This window comes from Cnephaeus nilssonii, assembly GCF_951640355.1.
Source record: "Cnephaeus nilssonii genome assembly, chromosome: 2".
Lineage (NCBI taxonomy): Eukaryota > Metazoa > Chordata > Mammalia > Chiroptera > Vespertilionidae > Cnephaeus > Cnephaeus nilssonii.
The window spans coordinates 38,648,478-38,670,211 of record NC_137073.1 but is presented as its reverse complement, the minus strand read 5'-3'; the positions used below and the strand labels follow the sequence as shown (position 1 = coordinate 38,670,211).

The 21,734-nt window shown below is 44.4% G+C and overlaps 1 protein-coding gene across 2 annotated transcripts in view; it reads left to right on the top strand.

Annotated features, from left to right (window-relative positions):
• The window catches only part of MEGF10 (multiple EGF like domains 10), a 367,971-nt gene that overhangs the window by 336,322 nt on the left and 9,915 nt on the right, over nt 1-21,734 (top strand). For both annotated transcript variants that reach the window (XM_079790816.1, XM_079790817.1), the window contains 7 exons: nt 9,726-9,872; nt 11,048-11,182; nt 11,709-11,837; nt 13,249-13,377; nt 15,454-15,582; nt 17,798-17,926; nt 20,767-21,003. In XM_079790816.1, the coding sequence (XP_079646942.1) occupies nt 9,726-9,872; nt 11,048-11,182; nt 11,709-11,837; nt 13,249-13,377; nt 15,454-15,582; nt 17,798-17,926; nt 20,767-21,003 (1,035 nt within the window). The remainder of the gene's footprint in view (nt 1-9,725; nt 9,873-11,047; nt 11,183-11,708; nt 11,838-13,248; nt 13,378-15,453; nt 15,583-17,797; nt 17,927-20,766; nt 21,004-21,734) is intronic.

Below are 21,734 nucleotides of genomic sequence, written 5' to 3'. Positions count from 1 at the left end.
CTTATTATTATCTGCCTTTTTATTATAGCCATTCTTATTGGTGGGAAATAGTATCTCATTGTTTTTTATTTGCATTTCCCCATTGAGTAATGATGTTTAATATATTTCCATGTGCTCATTGGCCATATGTATATCTTCTTTGTTGAAATATCTATGCAAATTTTTATTTGCTTTGTATTGGGATATTTGTCTTTTTATCATTGAGTTGTAATAGTTCTTCATATATTCTAGATGTATGTCCCTTATCAGATGTATAACTTGCAAACATTTTCTCTCATTCTGTGACTTACTTTGTTCACTTTTTGATAGTGCCTTTTGCAGCAGAAAAGTTTTTATGTTGATGAAGCCCCATTTGTCTATTTTTTTCTTTTGTTGCTTATGTTTTTGTCATCAAATCTAAGAAACCATTGACTAATCCAAGGTCACAAAGATTTATGCCTATATGATCTTCTAAGAATTTTATAGTTTTAGCTTTTACACTTTATCTTTACATCTAGGTCTTTGATCCATTTTCTATATATGGTATGAGATAAGTGTTTAACTTCATTCTTTTGCATGTGACTATCAGCACTATTTGTTGAAAAAAAACTATTCTTTTCTCCATTTAATTGTCTTGACATCCTGATCAAAGATCAATTGACCATGAATGTGGGAGGCCTTATTTCTGGACTCTCACTTCTATTCTATTGATATATATATATATGTATCTCCTATGCCAGTACCATACTGTTTTGATTATTTTAGCTTGGTAGAAAGCTTCAAAATTGGGAAGTGTGAGTTCTCCAACTTTGGTCTTCTTTTCCAAGATTGTTTTCACTATTCTGGGTTCCTTGAATTTCCATATAAATTTTAGGATCAACATGTCAATTCCTGCAGAGAATTAAGGCGGAAATTTAATGAGGATTGAAACTCTAGATCATTGTGGGGAGTATTGCCAACTTAACAACATTGAGTCTTCAGATCCTTGAACACAGGGTGTCATCAGCAGCCTCTTCAGTGGTGTCTTTCAGGCCTTTGGATTTGTTGAGAGCTTCTTTGGCCTCTGACAGGGGTAAACTGAAAAGAACCGTCATGTACTTGATTTCTAGTGTCTGAGAGCTACCGTGGGAAACACCATGGCTGGTGTAATGGACGCTATTTTCTATTAATAGGAATCACCCACAGACACAAGGACTCCATGGCCCTCTAGTTCCTCCCTGACTTGCAAAAGCTGAGGTTACTCAGACTTCACAATTTGACAGCCTACCTTCTCATAGTTTCTGTTTGGCTCTCAGTTACTAAATGTTAAAACTACATTATTTCAGGGATTAAAGCAGATTTTGTGACTTCACCAGGCTTCTTGAAACTCTCAAATGGAGTGACTGGCACTAAGTTCTCAATGACCACAGTGAAACGAAAGAGCATTTTTAACCCCCAGCAAATTCAAAAATTCCCTTACAGAGAGGCCATATCGTTTGTTTTGGGCAAAACTCCACCTCGTCTACTCTTGCCTTATGAATATAGAGGAAATGTGAGGTGTTCCTGAACACACCAGTCACTGCTCGAGTATCCACCTGCTCTGATGATTTAGAACCAGCCTGTGAAAGGCATACTCTCGCGTACATGAGCAAATCAGGAGCGAGGATTTGGCCTGAAGCCAGTCAGAAAATGTGTTCGTTGCATTCCACAGTCTGGGTCATGGGGTAAGACACATTATCCCATCTGGCCTGAGACCTCGGGGCTCCTGGGGAATGCAGTGGCTTTGTCACACAGCGTAATCTTGTAACCCTCTGTCCGTCTGTGACTGGTCTGCTTCTCCGAAGGGAGGAGGCTCTATCACGTGTCGCCCACCGTTCCTTTGCTTCATGGTCCCAGTGACTTGTTTATCCGGGACTCTTGTGTGGGCATCGGGTCTGCAAGTATCGAAGGCTGCTGTGGAACGTGTTTTAGAGAGGTCATCTCCACACTCACAGAACACACATGGAATAAGCAAGTGTATGTCGAGGAAAGAGAGTTCCTGAAGTTCCAGACAGTACCCTACACTTGGACCAAGAATTGGCGGCTTTTTTTTTTTTTTTTCTAAAAGAAAAGTGAAAAAAGCGTAGCCTGTATTATTTACATGGAGCATCATTACATTGCCAACACTGGATGGGCTCATGGCTTTTCATCGCAAACTTGTTTTGAGTAAGTCCTTTTAAAGGACCTTTTCCAACACAAAGGAAGGTCTGCTTTCCATTCAAGCACCATTTCAGGGTTAAATCAATAGCATAAGCCCAGGGAAGCAAGTGCTTCTTTTCCTCTCCTCCCCTTCCTCTCCTCCTGTAGCTACAGGTGAAGTGTTGAGACCTGCCGGACAGGGTGGCAGTGGATGGGATGACTGTGAGGCTTTTGTGAAGGAATCGGTGAAATCTGACACACGGACCTGCGCTCATCTCCTGACCAAGTCAGCAAGACAGCCTAGCGACACCAACAGGGCTCGGCCACTGACCGCAGGAGAGGTTGCCAGGCCTCTGAGTTTGGGGCCAGAGATAGGGGTTAGAAGAATTGTACCCCAAATTACAAAGAAGTGGACACACCTAAATTGAGGAAGTCATGTGCTATCCAGATATGCCAAGGAATTCAGCTTGCTTTCTTACCAGGGGGCTCACCCACCACTCCTCATCACTTCAGCCGCTTCTCTAATGTTTGACTGTCTTTTTCTCTTAAAGGAACCAGAACTCTTATTTATTTCTACTATAATGGATAGTCCTATTTTACAGTCATAAAAAAGTATTCATAGTGTACTACCACATAGATTAATCAAAACATGCATGCACTTCTATTATATGTGGTTATTTAAAACCTTAATTTATTGACATTTTTAGACAGTGGACTACCTTATCAAAAAGGGGAAGATTGCAGTAAAAAAACAAAAAAAAAACAACAACAAAAACAAAACAAACAAACAAAAAAACACTGGGGAAGAATGAAACACCTTTTACTCATTTTGAAAAGCCAGTCTCATTTTATTGAAGGGGAGCATTTCTGTGACAGAAGCTGTATAACCAGTTGCAAAAGACTACAGGAGGCTTAGTGATGCATTCATATCAGAGAAAAAGTAACATGCTAAACGGATAGAAAAATGATTAGGATGCCAAATAGCCCCTAGGAGTCATGGGAAAGAGAAAGGGACTAGCGGGGCGTGGTATAATGGAAAGAAGGGGAGGAGAGGAGGGAGTGAGGTGGGGGCTCATCCAAGCCCCGCCAGGAAGGGGGACACTGGGCAGAGGAAACCTGCAGGCAAGTTTATGAGACGGTGGCTTCTCTACTCTGCTCATCAAGCAGAACTAGGCTTGCAGTGGTCCCAGCCCCTCTCAGAAGGGCACTGCCCTTTCCAAGCTTCCCCAAACACAGCAAGTGTGACCAGCTGAGTAAGTGAATGGCTCCTTCAGGTACTCCTCTGTCCTAAACGGATCTCTCATGCAGCTGAGAGATGCCTGAATTGTTATAATAAGGGTCAGTGACATGTAAGTGCAAATTCAAGTGCAAATGAGTTTTAATGAACGTGCATGCACCCAATCAGCCACAAGTGCAAATGACACGCTATCTGACTCTATGGTTTTGAAGGGTGGATTGGAGAGTGTGTATGCAGGAACATCCGTCTGTCTATCTACAAGGTCTTGCGGGGAGAGAGTCATGTAAAAGCAGAATGTGGGGTCTCTGAAGGGAGGGTGGATGGAGGGACTCGCCCTTCCCGAAAGAAAGGCCGCAGAAAAAGCCCAAGTTCCCTCATCTCCCAACCTGCCTAGCAGTCTGTTCTCCGCTTTTATCTGGGTCCAACCTAAGGCAGGCCATGCTTTCTGGTGTTTATGTTTATAGCTGCAAATGCAAACATCTCTGATTTATAGGACTTACAGGTATGTTTTTTTCAAAGCAGATTATTTTTTAATGGATCTTTACAATTGGCAGTATCCAAATAAACTTGACAAATTTAACAGTCGTTGAGTGTTCCCATAGTGCTTAGGTGCTGGGAACATGAAGATAAGTGGCACCAGCTCCTGGCCTGCTCCGTTCTCTGGGGCAGACACTGCGTGGCCAGAGGAGGACACTCCAGTCAATAACTTTTTACACTAAAATGTGCCGTCATTTCACTGGCCAGAGGATTACAAAAGCAGAAAAGTGTTATGACTAAATACTGTAGTCCCTTTCTCCTATAACAACCAAGCCCAATTATTATTAGCACATCTCTCTCGGCTCTAATATATGTTTAATAGTTTATTGCTCAGGAGCAAGACATCAAATTGAAATCATTTCCTTCATTCACTTATGCCCCAAATATTTCAATGCTGGCATAAGGAATGTAAACAATTAAGCAAGACAAGGGGTTTGGGGGTTATCTCGGAGAGGGGGAAATAACGACACCCCAGATGATTCATTCATTTGCCGCATTCATGGACACGAATGCCTGGTGAATGCTGATTTCCCATTGAGGCTGCTGGCCTAGGCATCAGGCATTAAAGGCACGGACATTTCTTTAGAGCTGCTTAGCTGAAGTTTATCGCAATCATTCAGCCATCGCCTAGCAACTTGTGAAGGCCATGAAAGAGCTCTTTGTCCAGAGGCCTGGCAAAAACAGTCCCTCACACATCTCCTTATCAGCGTTAGAACATTTATCAGGAAAAAAAGGCTTCCATTGAGCCAGAGATTCCTGCACATTTAAAGATACCGCCGAGTTTAGGAAGTTGTTTCCTGAAGTAGCTCATATGAGAGCTTTTATCTGTACTTTGAGAAACATTCCACAGAATTTCCTCAAGGTGTCCCATAATTCTTCTATTGCTTTATAATCTGGGCCAATAAAAAACACAGACCTGAGCTCATGGAAGTTTATCTTCTCCAAAAGAAGCAAGGCAGACACTTCCACCCCCTTTGCTGGGGAGGGTCACCATGTGAGGTGCACAAAATGTGACTATGCCGGGCTTCCCGGCTTCAACCCACTTTTCATCGCTTCTTTGGGGAAGGAAAGAATGATACGGTTGTTCCATCCAGTTGGAAAATGGTCCTGAATATCACCCCGAAAAGGGACAGGACTTATTCATTCATTCAGCAAATATCTGACACCTTGCATGTGCTAGGCACTGTAGTGAACAGAACCAGGCACCGTCTCTCCTTCATTGAGCTGCCAGAACTCATCAATGACCCCGCGTGAGTCTGGGGAGGGGGCTGCAGCCTTCGTCTGCAACCTCTCCTACATTTCTCTGGAATTCATCTTCCCCTGCATCCCAACTACCATTAATTTAGTTTAAGACCTTGTCATTTTTATCTCTTTTTTTTTCTAACCTGCAAAATCCCAAACAGCCACCTGACAGGTCTTCCTTCTTCCAGGCTCATCTTCAAAACAGCTTCTGCCCTCCTACAAACACATGTTTAATTATGCACATCCCCTGCTGAATTGCCCGTTTGGTCCCTGTTAGCACTCTTACCAAACTAAAGGGGTTTGTTCTCCTGTGTGCATCAGGGCCCAATCAAATGCAAACAGGAGTTTGCAGCAAAGAAAATAAAGGTTTATTATTTAAGGAAATGGTATCAAACTGAAGCCATTGCTCTAAGACCTAGTTCCCCGAGGGCTTCCAGGGGATGGTTGTATAAGGGACAATCGTTAATCATGGTGGAGTTAGGGTCGTGGTCTCTACTGATGTGTCAGCGCTAGGGTAGGGGTCGCTGACCATTGCCTCTGGTCCTGATGTCAGCCATGGTGTCGCTCTGTCTGGCTTCACACCAGTGTGGTTGGTGGGCCATCCTGCTTTTCTGGGTCTGGACCTGAAACACAACTGAGGCCTAGATGTTATCTTTATTTTGACTAAAACTTTGTCTCTGTGGTCAACAGACAGGAGGCTTTGTTCCTAAGATTATTTGATGGGGTCAGAACCTCATTGTCCTGAGGGCTTTATGATTAAGGGAGTGGTCGTGCAAGTCAGGGTGCTGGGTGAGGCCAGTTTGAATCAAAAGGAAAGAAAGGAGAAAAGGTCATATTTAAAAAATGAAGTTTCTGTGTGGTTACAGCCCCAGGAGGAAGCTCACACTCCACAGTGCGGCATTCTTGGCTTTTCTACATGACCATGCCTGGCTGCCCTGAGGGCTCTGCCGCTCTCAGCGCCATTTCTCCTGTCCCAGCGTGCCATTCTGAAAGGAGAAGACACATATTTCTTGGAGTTCTGAGCCTTGCACCCAACTTTCCTTTAGCTCGGAACCCTCCTCTGCCTTCACTAGCTCCCTTCTCCCACCGCGACCCCCTAGCAGGGTTGGGCGTGCCTGTTCTGGGCCCACTCTCTCTCTAGATTTAGCGGTCTTTCTCAGAGAACCTCACACCAGCAAGCCAGCAGCTGTCAGACCCCATGAATGTTTACTGAGTTGAATTCTCTCTTCTGTCTTTGACAAACAAGGAAGTGAAACAATGTCTTATAGGACTCTACCAAAGTTGGCAAAGACTAGGATGAGATCAGTGGAAATAATTCATGAATAAAATACACACACACACACACACACACACACAGCAAAAAAAAATGGTTAAAGCAAACTTACAGTTTCCTATCCTGGAAGAAGTTTCATGCTATGCCTGGCATAGAGTTCATATCAGTAGCACTTACCCTGGTATCCCCTCTGTAAGTCTCATTGCCTGAAACTGCACACTTAGAGATTTATTTCTTAGGCTCTTACCATGTATATTTCTTAAAATACCAATATTCTCTAGAAAAATGTAACACCTCAGCAATAATAAATGTATCTTATCCTTTCCTGACTATAAGATGGAGGGAAAGATACAAGAGGCCTGAAGAGGAGGAATAGCAATAGGAGAAAATATTAGAAAAAGAAGACAGCTTCACACTTTTCCCTGTAGTTGCCCCCTGATTGAGATATACTTTGTATTTGTCTTCAAACAGGTTAGGCATTAATATCTGCAAAGTGATGACTCATTTTTACTAATGATAGAGAAAAAGAAAAATATTGAATTCTTAGGGGGAGTTGGTAATAGAATTGTTATAAGTTTCTTTAAAGGAAAGACTTCATTGTGGTCATAAAAGTTATTTAAAAGTAAGCTTGGTTCTGTTGAAATTTGTGTATAGTGGGTATATGGTTGGAGATAGAGATTTGATTGATGATTTCTAGAATTCCCTGTGATGGTCTGGAAATGAAATGATGGGTAAATCATGTGAAATGAGCTTATCTTTGCAATTGATCTCCTTGCTGTATCGAGGGCCTTGTTATGTTTATGAAAATTACCTCGATAAAGTTGATTATGACTGATGGTTGTGCTAATCAGCTGAACAAACCTGTTAGGGAAGAGGAATCAGATATGAAATAAAAGATCACTTATTCACATTTGTCAACCTGCCCACGAGTCATTTTTCTCAACAGACTCTGATTGAGAATGTGCTAAGTCCTATGTAAATCATGATAATCTATAACAGCAAAAGTCAGCATAGACTTTTGGATATAAATTATAATCCATTCCATCTTAACTGCATTGATTAATGTGAAGGAGAGATTGGCAAGCATCTGATAAACTATATCACTATAAATAGCTAAATCTCCTATTTCCCCACGTTCCCACTCCACCCCCCCCCCCCCCCCCAAAAAAAAAAGTCAAAAGTCAGGATGATTTTGAGATTGACAAAGTAATTACTCAGCTTTGACTTCTCCAAAATCCCAACTGGGATTTGCCTGGGTGGCTTCAGATGAAAATGGCCAGGGTGTCGGAATCTCCTCGAAGCAGGCGTCCCTATTTCAGCTGCTGATGCACGGGAGGGAGTCCCATTCATGGTCAGAGCTCAGGAACTGAACTTGAACAGAGTGAAGCCTTAGCAGATTACTTTCATTGGCACTTCCTTCCGATGCACAAAGAAAAGTTTAGGTTTGTAGCCCCCTTACAAGTGATTCCCTCCTCTGTGCATTTGATGCTTCTGCCTTGCAGAGACATGAGTCACACCACCAGACAAGACTCTATGGCCGGTGAGTCACATTGGGAATGTGGAGTTTGCAATTTCATTTCAGCTTTTCAAAACAGATTTGATTTTTTTTTTAAATCATATATTTGTGAACTCAAAAAAAAAAAATCATAGTAGGCCAAAATCCCGTATCTTATGCTATGGGGAACTCTTAGACCCTAATCAACTTATACCAGGCCTAATCTCCTTTCCTCAGCCAGCAGTGCAAGCTAAAATAATAGTCTATTGTTGCTTCAAGCCAGACACAGTGAGGTCTGTGTGCTTTCATGGCTACTTTACCATGTGGGAGACTTTCTGAAGGAAAAATCAGTCAAAAGTGAAAAATGTGCTTCAGCAGAAATGGCTGTGTACCAATTAGCAGTGTTCACGTTCTGGTTTTGGGCTGCATCTGTTTTAAGGTTTGGGCCATGGTAACTTTTCTCCTAATCAATTGAGAACCAAAACCTGCAATAGCAACATTGCCTCCTCAGCATCCTTGGTGCCTGGAGGGGAGGGAGGTGTTAGTGTTCTGTAATCCCTGCGTGTGTGTGTGCTTGTCCGTATTGTGTTTTCACTTGGTTGAAGGCCAGCCGTCACCAGTTCTCTACTAATTACAATTCATTCACATTGCCTGTCAGTGCGAAGAGCGGTTATTTGAGTTGTGAAGAGTTCAGACATACAAGAATGAAGCCCCTGTCTTATTTCAAATACAGATTTACAAAGGACACTTCCATTTAATTCCAATAAAACCAGGGTTTATATTTTATTTTTGCAACTTGGGTTTTTCTTTATATTCCCTCTAGGCATTTTGTTCATTCATGACTGACTCTAAAGTTTCAGTATTTCCAGAGTGAGAGTTAAACACCTACATAGTTTCATAAGAATTATGAAGTTAGACAACAGCTATAAATAACATCGATTGTGATATCCCACCTAGAGCTGCTCAAAGTCAGATTAAATTTTTAAAGAGGAATTTGGTGGCACAGATTTATGTGCTGTATAGTGTAGCATCAAAATAGTTTAAGATTGTGTGTGTTTTTGTATGTGTTAATCCACACCTGAGAATATTTTTCCATTGATTTTTAGAGAGAGTGGAAGGGAGGGAGAGAGATAAAGAGAAACATTAATGTGTCTCTCTCACATTGATTGGTTGCCTCCCCACATGTGTCCAACCAGGGGCAGGGATCGAGCTTGCAACCGAGGTAGGTGCCCTTGACCATAATCAAACCCAGAACCCTTCAGTCTGAGGGCCAATGCTCTATCCACTGAGCCAAACCAGCCAGGGCTAAGATTGTGTTTATTTGATTGCTCCGGGGAAAGGGTTTTCTTTATGTAAAACAATATAACTACCTTTTATTGCTCCTTGTCTTTTTACACTTTGTCTATTTCTCTGTAAAAATAAAGAATGGAGGAGGAGGGAGGAAACCACTCAGAGCTAAATGGTGCACTCGTTCCGATAAATGTTGCCTTTAATAGAGGCTTTGGGCTTCCCTTTGTTCTCTCCTCCTAAAGTCAAACCAAGGTGTTTTATTCCTTCTCTTCTATGACTGTAGAAAGCAGTCCTGGGATTATTTTAACCTTAGGATGATGATACATGATCACGCAATATATGGTGGCATATTGATATGTATAAGTGGATTTTAAACCGTATGCCATCTTCACTCGATGTTTGCTGGGATAACTCAGCTTTGATACCTAGACCTTGGTCCTTGTCTCTGACTGAGCCTCCCCGAGGCACCCGCCGCCCTGCCCCTCACTCAGCCCTGCCCGTGTGTGTTGTTCCAGGCGTCCACTGTGACAGCGTGTGTGCGGAGGGACGCTGGGGTCCCAACTGCTCCCTGCCCTGCTACTGTAAAAACGGGGCTTCGTGCTCCCCGGACGACGGCATCTGCGAGTGCGCGCCAGGGTTCCGAGGCACCACTTGCCAGAGAAGTAAGTGTTCCCTCAGGCGGCACTCTCTCCTGCGGGGGCACCGTGTGAGGGTTATTATCTCTGTCCTCCTCTCAGAGGGCGCGTAGTGACGTCTGTGGCAGTTGAAGGCAGAAGGAAGTGTAATGGGCACCCTGTCCTTTGCAGAGCCGGCCTTCATAGCACGTCCCCGGCTGTTATTCCTTCCAGCCTTCCAGGACTGACCTAACAGATGGGGCTTTAGCCATTTTTTCCCCCAGTAATGATTTCATTGCCTCATTGGCATCACCATCGGGATATGTTTCTTGATCCTGCCTTAAATCTTGCAAATGGTGTTCCAGAAATCCATTGACCTGTAAATATTTTATTAGGCAATTTGGCATTGGCCTTATTTCAATTACTAGAAGTCAACATCAGCCAAACCTTGCGGCAAATCATGCATCCTGCTAGTAGTCTGAAAGTTAGTACTATGGGGGACATAGAATTGCCGAGTTAAAAATGGGGGCTGTTGACATTGGTCAGTTGAAAACTTTAAGTTAGGAAATGATCCATAAGATTTTACTAAATCTTCTTGTAAATGTTTTTAAGAAAGGAATATAGGACTAACTATAAGATACATTATTCTAATTTTTAAATTACTTTTTGTTATTGAGAGCTCTATGCAGTTGTCCTATATTTAAATCCCAAATACTGTCTTGGGAGGAACCTAATTATGTAGTGTTTTGCTTATTCACTTTTCAGCCACAATCATTAAGCTGGACCATGTGGAGAAGGAACCATCTTTTAATTCTGACTATAGACCTATTTATTGCCTGTCATGACTAAGTGAAGGGTCAACACTTGGCTTGAGAGTATTTATTTTGGCCTTCTTAGAATTTAGAATTTTATTTCCTTCTTTCATTTATTTATTAAAGCCTTTAGCTCTATGCCAAACCTCAAGCTAATTGGAGCCATAAATAGGAAAATAATAAAGAGGACGAAGTCATTTGCCTGTCCTCAGGCAATTCAGAATGTAGTGGCTTTTTTTTTTCATTATGAAAGAATACCCTGTTTCTTTGGTGGTTGTTATTTTATACTTGGAAAATTCTCAGTATCATTTAAAAAAATGTTTTACTCACAACTTGAACTAGGTCTCGATGCGGAATATGAAAGAAAACTACTTCAGGAAAGATAACTGTCAATTTCCATTCTTGTTTCAGTCTGTTCCCCTGGTTTCTATGGGCATCGCTGTAGCCAGACGTGCCCGCAGTGTGTGCACAGCAGTGGGCCCTGCCACCACATCACCGGCCTGTGTGACTGCTTGCCCGGCTTCACAGGAGCCCTCTGCAATGAAGGTAAGGCGCAGTTTGGGAGAGACACCTGGTGATGAGCAGCCCCATGTAGTCTGTCCTCAGGCTCCCCGGGGGCCTGTCTGCAGCTACTAGTTCTCAATGCCTCCAGGAGGCTGTGTTTGCAGCCTCTGCAAATATGACTGAGCTTTGGAAGAGTTGGCTTGCCACTCCAGCAAAACCTCTTTATTCTGTGAGCAGTGCTACACTTCAGTTTTAATTGCAAACAGCCTCCCATGAAAAAATCAATTTGAGGAAGGATCAACTTTTTGCCTTCTTGTGTGAAAAGTTATGAAATCAGATTTCTAGAAATGTGCTGGTGTCTCCTAACTTGTGATGCTTTAATGGGGGCATGTGGCTTAATGTGTTTGTAAAAACAAGCCCATTGGGGATGAAGGATGATGTTAGGTGGAGGCAGCTACTAAATGGGCAGCTGGGCGGAGGACCTTTAAAGTTCCCTCCTGTCCCCAGAATCTAGGGTTTTGTGAGATGAGACGTAATGATGAGTTACTGACCTGTAACTTGTTCACAGTGTGTCCCAGTGGCCGATTTGGGAAAAACTGTGCAGGAATTTGTACCTGTACCAACAATGGGACCTGCAACCCCATTGACAGATCTTGTCAATGTTACCCGGGATGGATCGGCAGTGACTGCTCTCAGCGTAAGTCTCGTCTGAGAAGAACTGATCAACCATTTTTATTTGTTTGTTTCCAAACTCTTTAGGATTGAAGTATGGGTGGTTATCTAATCAAGCAAACTATATGAATAATGGCAAAACTAATGTTTTGCCATTAAGAGCTCTGTGCAATGGTCCTATATTTAAATCTAAATAATGTCTTGAAAGGGACCTAAATAAATAGCATTTTTTTGCTTATTTACTTTTCAGTGATTTTTCATCTGTAAAATGGGGGTCATATACTCAGAAAATCTATGCTAAGATTCACTCCAGACCTCAAGTGGGAGATATTCTTTTTCCCTTGCTCTTGGGGGCGGGGGGACAGGGATTGGTCACACAATTATGGGAGACTTTCTTCATTTTTAAAAATTACTTCAGATTTATTTATTGTCTTTTGGGCCATATTTCCTACTGGATAGCCATATAGAAATTGTAGGCAGTCCTCCTTTGAAGCAGTTATGTTCTTTAAGCGTTGATATGAATAAAAAGGTTGCTTGGCTGGTTTTTTTGGTAAATCAAATCATTTTACCCCATCACCTTATACTGCTATTTCACAGATACTTTATCTGAGGTTCTGGTGGCCCTTCAATGAGCAATGACCCCCCCCTAAGATTTAGTTTCGTTTTTTCAACTCAAAGAGTTTAAAAATCTATTTTAGATTGAATCTAAGATAACTGAAGATTTAGTTTTATTATTTTCTGCTCTTTCTAAGTAAGAGGTTTTACAAGTAAACCAATTCTTACATACAACGGGGCACCGTAACATCTAAAACAAGCCTTTTGTGACGACAACTCTGGAACAGGCTGAGAAGTGCCAGCTTCCAAGATCAAAGACAAAAAGTACATGGCCCTGGTCCCTAACCTCTCTCAAGTCACACCATTTTTCTATCTGATCTCTGCTCAGCAGCCTCTCCTCAGAGAGCCCCTCCTTAAAGAAGCAGCTCCATCATTCCCATCGCCTTAACCTGTTTAATTTTTTTTCATCGTACTTATCACCGCTGGTTTTTGGGTTGATTTGCCTGCCTCCCCTACTAAACGAAGCTTCTGGAGCATAGCCTTTCTCGTTCTCTGCTATCCCCTTTGTTCCCCCAAACAGTATTGGGCACAGAGGTGCTCAGTGTACTTGTTAAATAATGAAATCTGTGACCTTGAGTTGATTCCCACTCTGCTCTGCGGTCTGTGAATGAATTCTTCTGTCAGTGGTGCTGGTTGCTGTCACGGTCAGCATTGCCATCTGGGCCTTATGCGTAGAGCAGCGTGCTTTCTCAGTCCTGGTGCACACTGCTAACCTCTCATGTGCAAGGAGGTGTGTGGGGGGGAGGGAGGGGTGTTGGAACCTCCTCTGCTGGGCGCTGGCCTTGATCTCACAGAGCTCTCCATGCGTGCTGTGCTTTCAGCTTGTCCACCCGCCCACTGGGGCCCGAACTGCATCCACACGTGCAACTGCCACAATGGGGCCTTCTGCAGCGCCTACGACGGGGAATGCAAGTGCACTCCTGGCTGGACGGGGCTCTACTGCACGCAGCGTAAGCGGCCAGCCTCCCGAACCCAAGGGGAGCCCACCCAGGAGGACACAGCCTTTCCCTGTGCACACACAAGCTCTCCTGGCATTCAAGTGCTTGGTCTACCCAACGACCTCTAGACATCTCACTCTCTATGTGGTTAATAGCTGCCACGTTCCAGGTTTTCTGTCTCTGTGTCATCTCAGGGCCATGAGGTGGAGCAGTGCTTGCTATATGTAGATGTTGTGGGGGGCAGTCTCCTTCTCCCCTTTAAACAGACCCTATTTATATGGCTCAAACGCCCTTTCATGTATTCTAAACGCACGTGGTTAGAGTAGGTGACAGTGATTAAAAAGGGAGTGAAGGCGACAAGCCTGCGTCTGCCGTACTCTGTGCTCTTGGAGAAGATCGAGTTCCATGGCTCTCGAACTTGAGCGAGCTTCCCAACCACCCGACGGCTCAGTCAGCTGGCCCCGCTCCCAGCGTGTCTGATCCAGTAGGGCTGGACTGGCACCAGAGAACTCACATTTCTAACAACTTTCCAGATGGTGATGCCAGTCTGGGATCGTGCTTTAAGAATCATTAGTTCTTTTTTCCATTTTGTATCCCATAGTGTCCTGACCATTTCTTCTTCTATAAGGTCATTAGCGTCATAGGTTATAATGTGCAAAGTACTCCCCATCTTGGCACTATGGGGGGACAAAAGACTGGCCTCTACCCTCTTGCCTTTAATTGAATGAAGGAGAAAAGACAGGAAGGCATGTATATATAATTTTAAATTGCAGAAGTGAGCAGACAAGGAGAGATGAGTCAGAGATGAAGCAACATTTGTTTAATGCTAATTAGAGAACATAAAGAATGGGCTGAACAAGCCTTTTGGAACTTTCTAGAAAGGGGTTTAGACCTTGAGCCATAATTTGAAAAGGAGAATTGGCAAGGAGGAAGGTTGTCCCAGGCATATTCTGCCGAGATTGTATATGTACATAGAAAGGTTTTTGACCTCCTTAGGGAAAACACCTTGCAAGTTGTTATTTATAATTCCAAACTCAGGGCCTGCTCCAGGCAGAGGAGCTTTTAAGTGGCTGTATCCCAGAGCAGTGGGAAGAGCAATGGGGTCTAGAGCCAGACCTCCCTGCGTTTTGCATCGTCACCCACCATCCTGCCATTTGTTGGCTGTGTGCACTCAGGGCTCGGTTCCCACATGCAGGGTGGGACTATCCACCCCTGCGTTTCTGGACTCCTGTAAGGATTCAGTGAGGGTGCATGAGAAGGTCTGGCACAGGGTAGGTGCTGAATGAGTACAATGGCCACGGGGGCTGTTGCTGCATTCCAGCATCTGTGTCTGCCTCTGTGTCCTGAAAGCTGAGGCTTCATTAAAACTTCCCTGTAAAAAAAGGGGGAAATAAAAGGCACATGTGATGCTTGGAACCAGCCGGTGTTGAAGCTTTCTTGATTCTCAGACCCTCAAACTCTCTTGCCGGTCCGCTGCCGGCCCATTGAAGCCAGTAGGGCTGTGGAAGAGTCCCGGTGGTCTGGGTCTTGAAAATTGTGCCGCGGTGGGAAGGCGAACTGCTTTGTTATAAAGCACTGGCAAGGTGCAGGGATGTTTAAGTTCATCGTTTTGCCACATATCTTCGTTGAAGGAGGTCATATTATCTAAGTGAGTAACACATGCGGTACAGAGTTGGAGACATTCTGTACCCAAAGTAAAAGCATTCAGGTTGTTTTTACATAAAGTACTCATTTCAGTCCATGGGATTGGAGTCCAGGACTCTTGTAGTTGCGTGAAAGAATGAAAGGAAATGCCCAGACCTCTGCGGGGTTGAGGATGCCTTGTTCGAAGACACCAGTCTGGCCTCCAGGGTACCAGTGATGGTTCACCTGCCAGGTGTGGAACTGCTCTGCCTCCTGCATGTGAATTCCACCCTCCTCACAAGAACCCCTTCCTGGGACTTCAAAGAAGGCTCTGTGACAAGCTGACACACGTATTACTGTCTTGACTCGCTCTCTAGTGGCTCAACGTCTTTAAAATGTTGGAGGCAAGAGCTGTGCTTCTCCTCAGCAGCCTCTTGACTCCAGCTGTCCTTCCTCCTCGCACAGGCTGTCCCCTGGGGTTTTATGGGAAAGACTGTGCGCTGATATGCCAGTGCCAAAACGGAGCTGACTGCGACCACATCTCCGGGCAGTGCACCTGCCGCACCGGGTTCATGGGGAAGCACTGCGAGCAGAGTGAGTATGAGAACACCGCGTCTCTAGGCGGTCTGCCCTCCCCCCGCACCTCCCACAGAATCACTTTTCCTAGATACCTGAAGATATTTTAAGTTTTTTCAGCTGATGGCTGGTCACCAGCACGGTTGATTTCCCTTCCAAGACCTGGTCACCTTGGGATCTTTGCTGTCTTCTTCCTCAAAATTCTTCTGAGTAACTCCTCACTGCTCTGGGTGGAGGGGGTGTGGCTCCAAGACTGAAGACAAAATTCAAGTTTTCCATCTCTTCATCCTGGCTCCCTCTTCCACTCCTTCTTATTTTTGGAACGTGGATGCCCAGAGCTTTAAAAGAGCCAGTCAAGCTTTCTTTACGGCAAAGGCAGAGCCGAGGTCTCTCACTGAAGGAGGCTGCATTCAGTGGGCCAGGCTGGGTGTGCAGGAGGCGGAGGGGCTGGCTGCCCGGGGCCAGCCCACTATGGGTGAGCGAACAAGCCTGTGCAAACATGGCCACCCTTCTGACAACCTCGTCTAGAAAGGTTTTCTACTGTTTCTACTAACAACTTCTCCTCTTTGCCTTAACAACCTTCAAGACAACATGTTGCCTTAAAATTTTGTTCTAAAAATCCCATCCTGGGAGACTATGCTCTGTTGGAATTACCCACCCTTGGTTTTCCATTTCTGCCCCACCAGCTCTGCATCTCCTCACCGGGTTATGCGAACATTTAGTCTCAGACTGAGCATTTCGGATTAGTTTACTATTCTTTTCCTCTGTGACTTTCGATATTTACGAGGAATAAATAAATACTAGTACTTAGAGCTGTATGGGGCTCACTTTACAATGGTAATGGCAGGAAAAGGAGCAGGAGATTTCCTGCTCATCAGAGGGCGCAGTCTTGGGAAGGATGAAGCAAAGATGACAGGCCTGCAGGAGCCACGTGACCTGGAAAGACTGATCAGCATAGGAGGACTTCGGCAGTAAAGCGTTGCCCTCCACCACCCACCACCAGCACCTCACAGCCCAGTAACATGTGCTAAACCTTAGAATATTTGTGCATATCCGCCTGCCTAGCAAATATAACGAGAGTGATGTCCAAGAAGCAGCCTGGACAGAGAAGGCCCGATTTTAGTTTTGCTCTGCTAGTTCATTTAATCATGAAACAGATACCGAGTCACAGAATTACCTGCACACCCCTTGGTATATACGAATATTGTGCGCATTTGTGCACATGTCTAAACATATGTGCACATACATACAGGGGTGGGTCAAAGTAGGTTTACAGTTGTGAGTACGTGAAACACAATTTATTCTTGTATTATTATTTATTAATTATTGTGTTATTTTCCATATGAACAACTGTAAGCCTACTTTTGCCCACCCCTGTATATGTGTAGAAACCAGAATAAGCTCCAACCTGACTTTTGCTTGAATGGCAGACTGTAACCACTCTTATTAAATAAAAGCCTCTTAAGTGCTTCCATGATTATTCTGAATGACAAGTTTGTAAACAAAAACCCTGAGCTGGACAGAGAACTCTGATAATAGTAGCACATTGCCCCCTGCTGCTCGCTCTACAAAAGAATCACTAGTTTGTCATGATGATTTTTAGATTTAACATGCCTATGCTAATCTTTGAAATTCATGCCCAAACTTAGTAAGACTACATCATAAAAATCCCACTATTTCAGTCTTTCAGCCTTCCACCTGCAAATCCAAATTTTGAGCCATTCTTTGGTAAGTGAAGTTCTTACCTAGAAAATTAACAAAACTTGCCCCCTCCCTCTTCTCCTTCTGCTAGCTAATCCAGGTCAGAATATGCCATTAGGAGGATCCCCGAGCCTGTAGTAAGATAGACTTGTTCTCAAGGGAGCATCTCTCATTTATACTTTTCAGTCTGGTCCCCTTCCATCCCATAGCTTTGTTGGTGGAGTCACCTCAGGTTGTCCTTAGTCAGTTCCGTTGGGATTCCACAGGCTCTGTGCCTACCCATCCAGGAGGTGGGTACATGGAAGCTGAAAGTGTCGGGAGCTGTGATGAGGGGCTCAGTCTCCAGCCCTGTGTCTCCTGGCCTGTGAGTCGCACCATGAATGCTGGCCAGCTCTCAGGCACTTTGGGTGGTACAAGTCTGCCTGAACGGGGATCCCTGAGAGGGGTGGCCTCCAGACACTCAGGGTCATACAGTAAGAGACAGCCTTGCCCAGATTCCCAAGGCTGAACGGGACTTTCACTTCCTTCTTAGAGTGTCCTGCAGGGACATATGGCTACGGCTGTCGCCAGATATGTGACTGCCTGAACAACTCCACCTGCGACCACATCACTGGGACCTGTTACTGCAGCCCAGGATGGAAGGGGGCACGGTGTGATCAAGGTAAGGATACTAGTAAATAATAACCACCACCTCATATTGTGTAACCACCATCCACCCGACATGAAGTGTTTTCGCCTGTGTTCTCTGTTGTAATCCTCACCATGACTCTGCAAGGCATAGCTGTTCATTCAGGTAGTTGTCAGGTGGATGCCTTATTGTTGCTGTCCTACAGATGAAAAAACTAAAGCTCAGAGAGGTTGAGTAATCTGTCCAAGGTCATACAGCTACTATAGAACATGTCAGGGCTTTGATGTCAGATTACCAAAGCTCATGAACTTTCCATTGTGCCTACAATTTTTTTCAGTCTTACTGAGGTATGATTAACCTATAAAAAGCAATACATATATACAATATATGTACAGTAACACAGAGTATACAATTTGATAAAATCTGACATGCATACACCCATGAAACCATCCTATCTAATAAAAGAGTAATATGCAAATTGACCATCACTGCAACACAAGATGGCCACCCCCATATGGACACAAGATGGCCACCACAAGATGGCCGGCAGGGGAGGGCAGTTGTGGGTGATCAGGCCAACAGGGGAGGGCAGTTGGGAGAAACCCAGGCCTGCAGGGGAGGACAGTTGGGGGAGATCAGGACAGCAGGGGAAGGCAGTTGGGGGAGACCAGGCTTGCAGGGGAGGGCAGTTGGGGGGGACCAAGCCAGCAGGGGAGGGCAGTTGCGGGGGGGCAGGTCTCTAGGGGAGGGCTGTTGGGGGGGATAAGGCCTGCAGGGGAGGGCAGTTGGGGGGACCAGGCCTGCAGGGGAGGGCAGTTAGGGGGAATCAGGCCAGCAGGGGAGCAGTTAGGTGTCGATCAGGCTGTAAGGGGACTGGTTAGGGGGTGATCAGGCTGGCAGGCAGAAGCGGTTAGGGGCAATCAGGAAGGCAGGCAGGCGAGCGGTTGGGAGCCAGCTGTCCTGGATTGTGAGAGGGATGTCCAACTGCCCGTTTAGGCCCGATCCTGCCTAAATGGGCAGTCGGACATCCCTCAAGGGGTCCCAGATTGGAGAGGGTGCAGGCTGTGCTGAGGGACACACACACCACCGCCCCCCATGCACAAATTTCTTGCACCGGGCCTCTAGTTACCACAATAAAGTTAATGAATATGTCCATCACTTCCAAAATTTTTGTCATGTCCCTCCTTTCCAGCACTACTCCCTAGCCCCATCTACTTTCTGTCTCTATAGATTAGTGCAGTTTTTATAACTTTATATAAATGGAATCATACTGTACATTTTTGTCTAATTTTGTTTACTCAGCATAAATACCTTAAAATTAAACCATGTGGGGGTGTATGTCAGTGGTTCAATTGTTTTTACTGCTGAGTAGTATTCTATTGCATGGAATACACCATCATTTCCTTGCCCATTCACCTGTTGATGGACTTTCGGGTTGTTCCCTGTTTGGGGCTATTACAGATAAAGCTTCTGTGTACAATAGTGTATCAAGTTTTTTATAGGGACATACTAGTATGCTTTCATTTCTCATGAGTAAATTAGTAGGAGTGGAGTGTGATTGGGTCATGTGGTAGGCATACGTTTAGCTTGTTAAGAAACTCTTGCCTGTGGTTTTTAACTAAGGTATATGTCATAATGCTCTGGGGGTACTTGTATATGTTGTCCCACTTGGCCAATCTGATTCTGGGATGAATGGAGCCTTTGAGAAAGTGCTCCTTGCGGTTCTGAAGCATGGCCTCCAGAGAGTTCCTACTGCAGGCGGTGCCCTTCAGTAGGTAAATAATATAATGCACTCATGGGTGTAAAGGCTTTATAATTCATACGGTGTCGTAGGTGAAGTCATCTTGCACTAGATTATGTAGGTACTCAGTTCATTTCTTTCCTACAATAACAGTTGCATGCTTGTGATTTATGTCTGACTGTCCTAACGAAGGATGTTATGTTCCACAGTCACATCATTACAGATGCGCTGTAGTCACACTGCACTGGTCCTTGGCGCTCTGTGTTCCGGGGCAGACTGTCTCATCAGAAGGTCTGGCATTTAGCCTCATAAAGTCACGGGGACATTAGAGCTGGAAGCACCTTCAGGGAGGCCAGTTTCCTCATTTTCAGATGATGAAGCTGCAGCGGAAGAGCTTAGGGGAAAGCAGAATATCAGGGTCAAGTGTTTCAGATGCCAGTTTCTTGACCCTGAATCCATACCTTTAGTGTCTTCACTTGATGAAACAAGAGGAAGGATTGTGGAAGACTTGAGTTTTGAATTATGAGTGAGGTTTTAGGGTGATGTTATCAGGTATTACTGGGACAGACCTTTCTGTCATAGAAAATAACTGCGTAGAGCAGTATTTTCTGAAGTAAAGGCCCATTGAAATCAGGATAAGGCAGGTCCTGATCTTGAACTAGGTTTAAAATGGAGTTATTCTTGCTTGGAAGGAAAATTACTGTTTAAAATGCTAAAGATAGACATAAAATTAAGTTAGTTGAGACATTTAGGAGCTAGCCCTTCATAACCTTAATACTGTATCATAAATAAAGCACAATAAAAAATTAGATGAAGTGCCACTCCCAGTTAATTGCCAAAGTGTTTAAACTGAAATAGGCAAGAAGCTCCCAAATCCTACTGTTGAATCTTGGGGTTCAGGAACTCCTGCCTTTTTTTGAAGTTTAGAGCTGCCTTTTTCTGGGCACAGACCAGCCAACAACATCTGAAAATGAGGAACATTTGTTTTTCCTTCCCACTTTGTTTCCAAATTAACATCTTATGCGCTGAAAATATCCTGGTCTTAGCATAGCGGGAGATGTTTGTAAGTAGAGCTCAAGCATTTACGCAGCACATTGTCATCCTTATTCAAGTCTCCTTTTCTCCTTTCTAGCTGGTGTGATAATAGTTGGGAATCTGAACAGCTTAAGCAGAACCAGCACGGCTCTTCCCGCTGACTCCTACCAGATCGGGGCCATCGCCGGCATCATCATCCTCGTCCTGGTCGTCCTCTTCCTCCTGGCCTTGTTCATTATCTACAGACACAAGCAGAAGGGGAAGGAGTCAAGCATGCCAGCCGTGACCTACACCCCCGCTATGAGGGTCATGAACGGAGACTATGCCATTTCCGGTGAGACTTGGGGTCCTTAGAGGTGTTTTACTCTTTGAAAAGTTCGGTTTTCTTACCTGGTTCTTTGAAACTGGGTGTTTGGGTGTGCTGTCCATTGTTACTGTCAGGTAGCCTGAGGAAATTTTATGTTTGGAAAAGGTTCGTTGTTCGAGACGTGTTCTATATGTCAACAGTAGTAATATCATTACTGTTGTCTTCTATATGATTGCTTTAGACTTTGGGAATTTCAACCTGGAAAAAGCTTTCCTGGGTAACGAGTCCCAAGGTTTTGCCCTCTGTGGGGACAGGGATGGGAGAGGGGAGTGGCTGTAACTTCACCAAGGCCTGGAGCAGGCCGGCGACCAGGGCCAGGTCTGCTGTCTCCGCCTTGGGTTGTTCCCGCAGTTCCTTCCAGCCCGTCCCCGAGCCCACACAAATCATTAACTGCACAGCAACCAAGTTACAGAAGAAACAGTTTTTTGGTTTTAGCAAGAACCAGGGCATTTCCTTAATAAAACTCCTAAATCTTCCTTTCTGTCACAAGTCCTCATCGAAGTAAATTTTTAGGTGACACGCTCAGTCATCAGAAGAAGTAACCACTTAAACAGAGGAATTTGGAAACTTAAAATATTTATTAATTGGAAGGCAATTGCTGAAGGATTTTGGGGGTGTCACATGATTGTAAATACACTGATTGTGGGGAATGTGTAAAGTAGCCATACAGAATATTGTAGTACAGAATATCGTGTCAA